The sequence below is a fragment of the Lolium rigidum genome, chromosome 1 (genome assembly GCF_022539505.1).
Source record: "Lolium rigidum isolate FL_2022 chromosome 1, APGP_CSIRO_Lrig_0.1, whole genome shotgun sequence".
In the NCBI taxonomy this organism is placed as follows: Eukaryota; Viridiplantae; Streptophyta; class Magnoliopsida; order Poales; family Poaceae; genus Lolium; species Lolium rigidum.
The window spans coordinates 304,088,737-304,100,057 of NC_061508.1; the positions used below are offsets into that span (position 1 = coordinate 304,088,737).

An 11,321-nucleotide genomic window follows, 5' to 3' on the forward strand; every position below is an offset into this window, starting at 1 on the left:
TGCCTTCTATGCTCATAGGAACTACTCTACCTGCAATAATATCAGCGGCGGCTGTATCTTCACCAATTGCACCTCTCTGAAATGGTTGCTGTGACGGTGCATGCATCCCTATATAGGAGAGAATAATTTGCTTACACTGCACCAAGGGCACTCCTCTCCCTTTCGCTGCTGCCCTTTCTATAGCAAAGAGCCAAGGAGCATGGATGGACCATGGACCATACCTTAATTGGTTAGCCGAATAAGCATCTGATCCGCTTCAACAAAGGCATTCTGTTCAGAACAACCTCTTCATAGTCGCAGCTACATAATTTATCTGACAAGATTTAAGTCAGTAATTAACGCGCTTAGTAAATATTGTGTGAAAATCCAGACTTATATTATGTTCGTCCAGCCCGTCTTCTAGGCCCCATATTCGATTGCATGTATGTATATTCCTTATTGCCAAAAGGGATGTACCATTTCAAAATAAAATTCATTTTTCTTAAAATACTATAAGATGTATTACAAATAAGAGTGGCACATTCTTCACATTTGTACATGATGAACCATAGGAACACTTGAGATCGACACAAGGAAGGAAACATGTAAACAACCTCATGCTATTTTCTCTCTCCCGATTACTTTGTCAGAGGCAATTGTATTAGTGCATCAAGCAAAATATAGACATCTCTAGGATTAGTGTGGAATAGCCATATTCTAGGAGATGTTTATTTCTTCTTACTTCGGTGCGACACTGTAAAAATATCTTCGCTATAACTCATTTTTTCCCTTCCAAACATGCCCTAACATGGGATCTCTTCTTTTAACGCAGGCATATAAACTTATAAAGGTTCATATTTTAGATGTTTAGAATATCAGTATAGTACATGAAGGAATATATGAATGGTAAACCCAAGAATTTGGCAAGAATGAAGCTGCAAACCAAAGGATTATGAAAATATAGTTGTAATAGTTTAGATAAAACATAGAAGAACACACGATGATCATACTAGAACGGACCCAAAAAAAAAAGGGAGGGTTTGTATTAGATATTGAAATTTCAGTGCAATTGCTGAAAACCTACATGTCTATTACTCGATGCGGTGATGTTGGTCCGCCAAATGGATTTCCTCTGGAAAAAAGGACGGACGTTAACGTTGTTTCCGTTTTTGTTTTGGCAAATAATTATCAATCGTTCTAACGTGAAAATGCTAACTCAATATGATTAATTTGCGTCCGCAATCAGTACTCAACAATATATCAAAGTTTGTGTAATCAAGAAACATACCACATATATCATACAACCACATGTATCATACAACCACATATATATCAGTCTCGTACATTTGGGTTTTAGCAATTGAAATTTCGAATGCGAGAATTGAAGGAGATGGAGATACATTACTTATTTATGAAACAATTTAAAACATCTCAATCTCATAGTACTACATAACATCATCATAGTTGCCCCAAAATTACTAGAGTTCAGCTAGCAGCATTAGCTCAGTGACAGTCACACCAAGCTACAACGAGCAAAGATTACACTAGTGATCGATCGATCGAGCCAGTTAGCTCGCCCGATCGCTGCGCGGCGTGAGTGATAGCTCGCTCACAGGCACCAGAACGACGAAGCGCGCGCCCTCTTGGCCGGCGGCGGTGGCGAGATCTCCGGCACGGAGAACACGTCGCTGTCGCTGTCGCTGTGGTACCAATCCTTCACGTGCCCCTGCTTGGCCTTGGCCGTCGGCGGGGCCACCATAGTGAACGGCACCTCCTCGAAGCCCCACGCTGGCGGCGCCGGCGTCTGCGGCACGTGCGGCGCCCACGCGCCGCCGCGCTTCCCAGGCCGCCCGCCGGATACCACGTCGAACAGGTCAGCGTCCAGGAACGGCACCTGCTCGTCGCGGCCCTTCTGTTTCTGCCAAAGCGCAAAAGTTTGGGTGATCAGTTTTACTTTTACTCATGATGCGTTGGACAGACGGAACAGGGGAAAGAGATGGCTGGAGAGTGGAGACTTACGGCGGCGGCGGCGGCGAAGGCGGCGTCGTCGAGGAGGATGTCCTCGACGCGCCAGCCGGGGCAGATGTTGGTGAGGTAGTCCGAGATGCTGCTGCTGTCGTGTCCTACCTCTGCTCCTCCTTTGCCGTGGCTGGCTTCAACTTCAAGAACCGCGGGGGTGTTGACCTCGGCGGCCGAGGAGTCGTCATGCTCGTCGGAGCTTCCGTCGGGGCAGGGGATCTCCTGGTCCACGGGCTCGGCGGAGAGCTTGGTCCCGACGAGGAGGAAGCGGCTGTGCTTGGCGGTGAGCTCGTTGGCGCTGTGGATGGGCTCGTCGCAGTCGGCGCACAGGATGGCCCGGTCCTCCACGCAGAACACGACGCCCCTCCGCTCCTGCAATCAAACACCAGAAGCAGAGCCGTCAGCTCAACTGTCTCCTAGTACCTTTGTAGCGTCGGACGGGCAGATAGGACAAGCAAGAACGCACCTTGCAGACATCGCAGAGCGGACCGGCGTCTTCGGTGGCGGAGGAGGGTTGGAGTAGGGTGATGCGGCGGTGCTTGCCGGCGAGCTTGTTGGCGCGGTGGACGCGGCGGTTGCAGGGGGAGCAGAGCGCGGCCTCGTCGGCGCAGCAGAGCACTGCGGCCGGCTCGACGCCGCAGACGTCGCACTGCACACGCATGGCGATCAGGTCAAGGGGGTAGAAGCTCTGATCGAGGGGGAGAGATCGCGCGAATGGCTGGCTCGATGCGTGGAAGGTGGAGAGGAAGGAGGGGAAGGGTGGTGAGGTTATTTTATACGCGATGATGACACAGAGAGCAGGCGATGGAGAGGGATCTTAACGCTGAATTTTATTCTGGTGCCCGCATGGGTTGGTTCAAAAGATGGGTACGGGTGGGGTGCATGGCACTCCAAAATATCCTTAAATTAACCAAAAATATCTAGGCTTGTTCTGTGCAGGAGAGGGTAGAGGTCAGAGCTGGCCTTCACCCAAACGACCAAGCAAGTCGTTGGTAAGTGTGTCAGCTAAAAATTGCAGTAGTGCCTTCTTTTTCCTATAATACCCTCCACTTCACTTCCAGATTGGTGCAACACATTTTTTTATGACATGTTGGCTTTTAATCACCCTTTATTGGATGGTATTATGTGCACCTAGCCAAAATGTCGAAAAGGATATATGTTTTTTTACTTTTATTGCGAATAATAGATATTCATAATTTCTTTTATTGTAGGCACTGTTTTTTTAGATGAAAAACTATGCATGAAAGTTTAGCTAAGTGGTCCTAAATGTGAACGGATGTCCATAAAATTACCAATCGAAATTGTGGAGGCAACTGTCTGAAATGATTATTAGATGATGAAATAATGTTGAAAAATACGCATGTATTTTTGTTTTCGTCAGAAAATGCACATTTATTCATCTACGTGTTATCGAAGAAATACATGAAATAGTTAATCATCTTGTGACTTTATAACAATGAAATGTTGTTAATGTAATGGATTTCCAGAAGTCTTACAAAGTTCCCGACGTCAAGTAGATAGAGTTGAATGGGTAATAGTAAAATTTCCAGCACGCGAGCTTAGTACCTTTCTACGATGGGGAATCATAAACGTTATTTCGTAAGTGAACGAATCTATTAAATTTTCCCACCATTTTGGTTCCAAGAGGTTCCTACTCTGCGTCTAGACTTATCGATGGAAGAGAGGCTAAGAGCACAAAACTTGTGAGAGAGGTTAGGTATACAGATGCGCGTATGTGTCGTGATAGGGCTGGTGGATTTACATGTTTAGATCATGTGCATAGACGGTTCTTAAGGAAGCTGGAAAAACTACTAAAGGTTTGATGCACTAGTGGAAAACGGGGCTATAGGCCCGGTCCATTTGGGCCTTCAGTCCCGGTTTCCAAACCGGGACCAATTAGGCGGGACTAAAGGGTCCCCCCTTTAGTCCCGGTTCAAAGTTGCACCGGGCCTAAAGGCGGCGCCACGTGGTGCGGCCAGGAAGCTCGCGGTGGATAGCCTTTGGTCCCGGTTCGTGGTACGAACCGGGCCTGGGGTTCTCTGCCGCGACAGAGAATTGCTATTTCTCTGCAGCGACACAGGTTTAGGGTGGAGCAGCGTTTCTCTGCCGCAGCAGAGAAACATGGCGTTTCTCTGCCGCGGCAGAGTTTCAGCAATGCATATATATCATTCAAGAAACCACAAAAAATCGTCGTGAATATATATAGACATCGTCAACAGTACACGTAATGCATGCATATTTACAATATAAAGTCGGATCTCTTTACTAAATCTATTAGCTTCTACGAAGTTGCTCAACACCTAGCTATGACCTCGCATAGTGCTCTCCACCTGGGGTAATGACCTCGGTAAGAAAAAATCCCGCGATTTCCTCTTGAATTGCTCGTATTGATCCTCCGTTATGAGAGTGTCCCGCAGGCGTATCATCTATATTTTAAAAAGGAGATCAATATATGAATAGAAATCAATACAATAGATAGTACTAATTAAGATAATTCTGAGAATTTGTTATCGTACACGAGTTTGGTGTATACGGGCATCCCCACCCTTGGGACACGACATGTCACGAATGAAGGTGCAGACGTAGTATCCACATAAGTTATTCCCGGGTTCCTTCCTTATACACTTTACGAAAAAATAGTTTGATCAAACTAATAATCAAGCATCGTATTGAAAGTAAATATCATATATAGAGTTTCACGGACATAGCTATATATATAGTACTACTTACAGGGTAATCTTTAAATGTAAGCTCCGGTTTCCATTTACCCGGAACAGTAGTGATGAACCGTTTCCAAGCCCTGCCCGACAAAAAATAATGAGTAAATGAGTTATTGATTAGTTGATGATATCGTCGAATTAGAACAGATGAAGATGCCAATACGAAATTGATTGAAATTACCTCTGGAGGATGGCAGCCATGTCCGCCCATTCCGCATATTCTTTACGTTTCGAGTCCATGACATTTACGACTCCTTTGTGAAGATCAATAATTAGGAGAATAAAGTGGAATCTGCACAAGCATAGCTCAATGATTACGAGAATAAAATGGAAGCTGCACAAGCATAATGTATGTTATATATAACACTCACTTGAAGTTGTAGGGAAAGAATATATCCTCTTTGTTTGCTTGCTTCACTAAAAGCATTACCATGTTGTCCTCTGTGTCCTTGGCGAAGTCTCGAACCGTAACTTCATGAACTGTGTCTGGGTCTATGAACCCCAGCGGTAGGAGCTTGCCTCTTTTGCATTCGAGCTTCTTCATTCTGCATAATTAAATGTATAGCGTACACAAAGAATATAGTGAGGATAATTGTTTGTGCAAATGAATGAGCGCTGAGCTACAGACTTAATTACATAAATAAATCACTTACAGGCAGTAGCAACTGATGACAGCTTTGTCGAGGGCATCTTGGTTGAATAACTGAAACAGTTCTTCTAACTCAAGGTTTATCTCCTCGACCCCCGGAAGTAATGCTCATCTCTAAGATACACCGTGAGGTAGCGATCACCTCTTCGACAGGCTTTCAGGTACCAGTCATGCAACCTTCGCATCTGAGTCCCTAGACGCGCGAGCTCGCCAGGTTTGACGAGATCAGATCCGTATCTATACTTGTTTACTACTTGAGCCGTTGGATAGTAATCTTCGTACTCAACTGATGCTCCCTGAGCTCTAGCCTCCTGTTCGATCATCGATGCCGTTTCTGGATCATCATAGGGCTGCACGACGAAGTGGGGTATGGCCTGAATGTCCTGCTGTCCAAGCTGGGCGACTTTTTTTTGCTTCTTTGCTCGCTCTAGAGGACTGTCCAAGAGAGCGGTCATAATCAGCTCTTAGCTCAGGTCTCTTCATTCTCGTCTCGGCAAAGTGCTTCACTGTATGCGGTGGAATAAACATCTTCTTCGGCGCAAGAAACGCCTTTTGCTCTTCAGTCTGCTCATGTGGTAACAACTCTGGAGTCTATGCCCTCATCGGAGTTGATGATCTCTTTGGAGCTGTAGGAGATGCCGCGGTTAGCTTCCTCTTTTGCTTAGGTGGAGGCGGCGGAGTCTCCTGGCGAGGAGGAGGAGGCGGCGGAGTATTTTCACGCGGAGGAGACTTCTCATGCACAGGGGAATCATCATCGCGCATAGGAGAATCATCACGCGGAGGAGACTGCGCAGGTGGCGGAGGAGGCGGATGAGGTGGCCTGCTTGGTGGCTTCTCACCTGGAAACACAATGTTCTCCTTCCGCCATTGCATGGTGGTTCTACGGGCTTCTCCCAGTTCTTTGATTTCCCCATCTTCACCTGCAGGGTGCTCAAGCACCAACCCCTCATAATCTCTCAACACTTCATCCACCATCACAACAGACAAAGTCGTCTTGGACCGGACGGCAATGGTAAGACCTTGTAGGTAAGAGGATGCCGACCGCCGCCTTGAAGGATAGGTTGAAAACTTTAACATGCAGCTCACAAGGACGGCTCTCGGTGAGATCATCCACGGGGGTAGCGAGGAGGCTCGACCACCTGGTCATCATCATCATTATCCACCTGCTGACCGGAAGCCATGCCTGCTTTTCCGGTGTTGTTGAGATTGCGGCGGGACGAGGGCATTGAGCAATGCAGGATCTACAGCCTGCCCCCGAGCCATCTCGGGATGTAAGTACTTGGGTTACCATGGTTAATTGGGCTTTCATGGTGCTCATACCCTCCTCTAAGGACGCTATGCGGTCCGTTTCCCTTGCCTTTCTCCTCTCATGGCTTTTATCGGGAAATCTCTTCCTTTCCGCAGAAAGCCATACTTCCACGGAACGGAGCCTCCTGTGCCTCGTGTTCGTCCGCCGTGTTCTTTGTTCCCAAGGGCGCGTGTCAGCTCATCGTTCTCTCTTTCGGGCTGGAACCTCCCCTCCTCCACGTCCTTATGTGCTTTTTCCAGGGCTTCAATGGGAAACTTCAGATGAGCTTTCTTATAGATGCACTTCCCTGTTTCTGAATGCAACGTTCCCCCAATCCCGTAGAACCACTCCTTACACCGTTCGATCCAACCGTGTGTCCCTATGTTATCACCAGAATTTGACCAAGTCAGAGGTGGGCCGCGATCGAGATGGACTTGAAGAATATATACATGGAAGAAATACATGAATCGGCCTTTTATACCAAGTTGGGCTTAATTGCCCATGTATCTGTAACATATTAGATCGCATCTTAGTTTAGAAGTTAGAATCTTACTCGTGCACGGTTTAGTGCACGCCCACATTAGAAAGTCCCCCGGACTATAAATATGTATCTAGGGTTTATGGAATAAACAACAACCAACGTTCAACCACAAACAAATCTCGGCGCATCGCCAACTCCTTCGTCTCGAGGGTTTCTACCGGTAAGCATCATGCTGCCTAGATCGCATCTTGCGATCTAGGCAGCCAAGCCTGCCTACGTTGTTCATGCGTTGCTCGTATCGAAGCCTTTTTGATGGCGAGCAACGTAGTTATCTTAGACATGTTAGGGTTAGCATTGTTCTTCATGCTGCATGCTTTCGTAGTGCAACCCTTGCATGTCTAGCCGCCCTTACACCTATCTTAGGTGTAGGGGCGGCACCCCGCTTGATCATAGTTTAGTAGATCTGATCCGTTACGATTGCTCCTTGTTCTACAAGGATTAGTTTAATATCTGCAATAGTTAGGCCTTACAAGGGGTCGGAGGATCCAGCGGCGTGTAGGGTGGCGTTTGCTAGTCCTAGAACGGATGTTCCGGGGATCAACCTCGTGTTGGTTTTTAGGCCCTGTCTAGGATCGGCTTACGGTCACCGTGCGCGAGCGCGAGGCCCGAACCTGAGTAGGATGATCCGATTATGCGGTGAAAACCCTAGATCGTCGTAGATTTCATTAGCTTTACCTTGATCAAGCAGGACCACCATATATTCGGACACCTCGTCTCGAATCATGGGTGGATCGGCTCTTCGAGCCGATTCACGGGATAACCTCGAGAGCCGATCGAGGCTCGTATTTAACGTTTACGTGTGTGCCCTGCAGGAAACTAAGCGAGGCATCATCCACACCTTCCCGACCGGGTATAGGTCGGGTGGCACGCCCTTGTGATAAACATCGGCGCGTGCGACCGGAAGGCTTTGCGGGCCGTCGCTCGGAGGGACTAGGGCCAGCCGCAGCCCTAGTTGTTCCCGGCTCTACGGTGTTGCCCGTCTCCGCCCGCCGGTGAGTTTCGACGTCAACACATTCCGGCACGCCCGGTGGGACGATCGACGACGTCCACGACATCGCCATCTACATCCGAGATGGCGGAAGACACTCCGGTCACGTACGCGGATCTGCCTGATGAGCTCAAGAAGAAGCATGACGAGATCAAGGCAACCCTTGAAGCCGAGCTCATCGGCTCCTTCCACCGAACCCGCTCCCATGGCGTCAGGTGGAAGGGTTTCACACCTGAAGGCGCGCTCGATGGAGTGGACCTGTCCGCCCCGTCAGAAGAACGCACCAGGTCGCCGCGGCAGGAGATCAACTACATGGTGGCTCATTCGCCGCACCGCCACTCGAGAGCCTCGGTGAACACTTTGGAGCGTGTCGCTGCGCGCGTCGTCCAGGAAATCATGAGTCACCGGTACTCCCCGTCGGGACCGGCTCGGGGACTTTCAAAGGAGAGATGCCGCTCCAGCCCCAGCCGTTCGCATGGGCAGCACCGGAACCGCCGAACTCATCGGCATACGTCGTCTACAAGGATGGTGGTGATCCTAGGGACTACCAATTCCTACCGAGCCGCCTAAGGAGATCCCGCACGGATACACGTGCGCATACGTACCGGACCGCAACGCACGGGCACTCTCGAACCAGGCTGCAATATCAGCGGCCTCTGGAACGTCAGGAGGAACGTCAGGAGCCGATCCTGAGAAGCAATCATGGCTGGCTAAGTACGCCACCCCGACGAACCTCCAAGGCCCAGCTCCTGCAGTTGGCTTAGAACCGGAAAAGCAAGCATGGCTGGTTAAGTATGCCACCCCGGCGAATCTTCAGGGTTCGGCGCCTACGGCCATCACAGCGGATCAGATCTGTGCAATTCTGAAAGATCAGTTCGGTATGATGCCGAAAAGGAAGGCGTTCGGCTACACCAAGCCGTACCCCAACAGCTACGAACCGATCCCGCTGCCACCCAAATATCGGCTCCCGGACTTCACAAAGTTCAGTGGGTCAGAGGGGTCCAGCTCCATCGAGCATGTGAGCCGATATTTGGCACAGCTGGGCACGATCTCAGCGTCAGATGAGTTGCGCGTGAGGTTCTTCTCACAGTCCCTCACAGGATCGGCTTTCGGGTGGTACACATCGCTACCACCAAACTCCATCCAAACTTGGAAGCAGTTGGAAGAGCAGTTCCATGAGCAGTATCATTCAGAAGCTTCCGAGTCTAGCATTGCCGATCTAGCACAGCTACGTCAGAAGCGCGGAGAAACTGTGACAGAATACATCCAGCGCTTCAGGAATCTTAGGAACCGATGCTATTCGGTTCGTATAAGTGAAAAAGAAGCAGTCGAGCTGGCGGTGGTGGGTCTCTCATCATCAATCAAGGACGTGGCCTCCCAAGCAGACTACCCTTCGTTAGCGCACATGGTGCAGAAGCTGACCGCATATGAACAGCGCCACCCAGATGTTTACTAGGACAAATTCAAGCGGGTGGTGGCTGTGGTTGAGGCAGACGAAGACGAAGGTGCCATGGGAGATCAGGAGGTAGCAGTGGCTGAATGGACTCGAGCGACAGGCCCCGTGACCTGCAAATGGGTGAAGCCACAAGGCCCTCCGAAAGGGTTCGACTTCGACGTGACCAAAACTGAGCAGCATCTTTGATCTCTTACTCACGGAGAAGCATATAAAGGTACCCGAAGGCCACAAGTTCCCCACGGTGCAAGAGCTGAACGGAAGGCCATACCTGCAAATGGCATAACACGTTCTCCCACACCACCAACGACCGCAGGGTGTGGCAGCAGAGCACATCCAAGCGGCGATAGAGAACGGGCGTCTAATTTTCAACCAGTACGCCATGAAGGTCGATACCCAGCCCTTCCCCGCCGTGAACATGGTGGAGTATGCTTGCCATGCGGGTGCCAGCCGGGTTTCCTCGTGCAATATCAACATGGTAGATCTTGGACACCACGCCGGCAAGGATGGAGATGAGGGCAGCTGCTCTCATAGCAAAGAAACAGAGGAAGCCGCTCCACGCGATCGGCTCCGCCAAGACGGCAAGCGCTACGTAACGAGAGGGAGAAGTGAAGAACATAAGATATCGGCGACCTCTCTCTCGATCACCTCCTCAACAAGTATGTGAGTCAGTACGACCAACGCCGACGGTCCAGCGACGATGATGAAAGAGTTCGTCCGGCCGGAGAAGCCAGAAGACATCGTCGGCAGTAATCGCGATGAGGAGGAGCACGAGCGTTGTGCCAAGGGAAAGGCAAGGGAGAAAGACGACGAGGACAGAGCACCGGGATTGTCCTTTCTTCGAGCACCGCTGGGATTCAGGAATGAGCCGATTGCCAACAATCGGCAATTGCCCAGAATGCAACCGGAAGAAGAAGGAGGCAGCCAACGTGTCCGTGTTCGAGCGCTTAGGACCTCTCCCGCCACAGAGCAAACGAGCTGAGCCCCCTCGTTTGGAAGATCTCGAAGATTCAGAAGACGAGGGGGAAGAAGAAAACAGGTACCACCGGCCAAGGTGGTGCCCTGACGGACTCAGCCGTTCCCAGAAACGCAGGGTTCAACGATTGCGCGGCCTGGAAGAAGCCGAGAGGTTATACTTGCATACATTGAGGAAGGCAAGGCCTGATCTGGCTGCAAAGGTTCAGCGAACCCTGGATGAAGAGGGTCGTCCACGGAAAATGGAGTGGCGCCCCAAGCAAAGGAAAGCCGATGATGAAGCATCGGCTGGCACAAACATGGTACTCGTTCTTCCGGCGAAGCTTAGCGCTCCACGATCACACGATGCATTCAAGGTGGGCGACAGCAAGCGTGCCAACATGATAAAGTCAGAGATTGGGCTGGTCTTATCGACCGGCCTGAACGAGTGACAAGAGCACGTCAATGAGCAAACATGGCAAGGCTGATCCTTGTGATCGGCCCCAAAAATTTATGAAGGGAACTTACAAAACCTTTCATCGAACAAGCAACATGGAGGCCGATTCCAGCAATCGGCCAAAATTATCCTCACCCACCGTTCTGCTTGGGTTCAACATATTATCCAACAGAGCCGATACCATCAACTCTCTTGACAGAATCGGCTCGGGGGGGCACCCAGGGGGATAAAATACGAGGATATGCAACGGAAGCATCTCATCTTTTGGTGATG

The 11,321-nt window shown here is 49.8% G+C and overlaps 1 protein-coding gene across 1 annotated transcript; it reads right to left on the reverse strand.

Moving 5' to 3' along the window:
- Positions 1-1,254: 1,254 nt before the first annotated feature.
- On the reverse strand, positions 1,255-2,659 carry LOC124684047 (B-box zinc finger protein 23-like). The gene is made up of 3 exons (XM_047218453.1): positions 2,465-2,659; positions 1,999-2,370; positions 1,255-1,897 (listed from the first exon to the last, which is right to left on the reverse strand). The coding sequence occupies exons 1-3, from the start codon at positions 2,657-2,659 to the stop codon at positions 1,589-1,591; spliced, it is 876 nt and encodes a 291-aa protein (XP_047074409.1). The 3' UTR covers positions 1,255-1,588.
- Between the last annotated feature and the right edge of the window lie 8,662 nt (positions 2,660-11,321).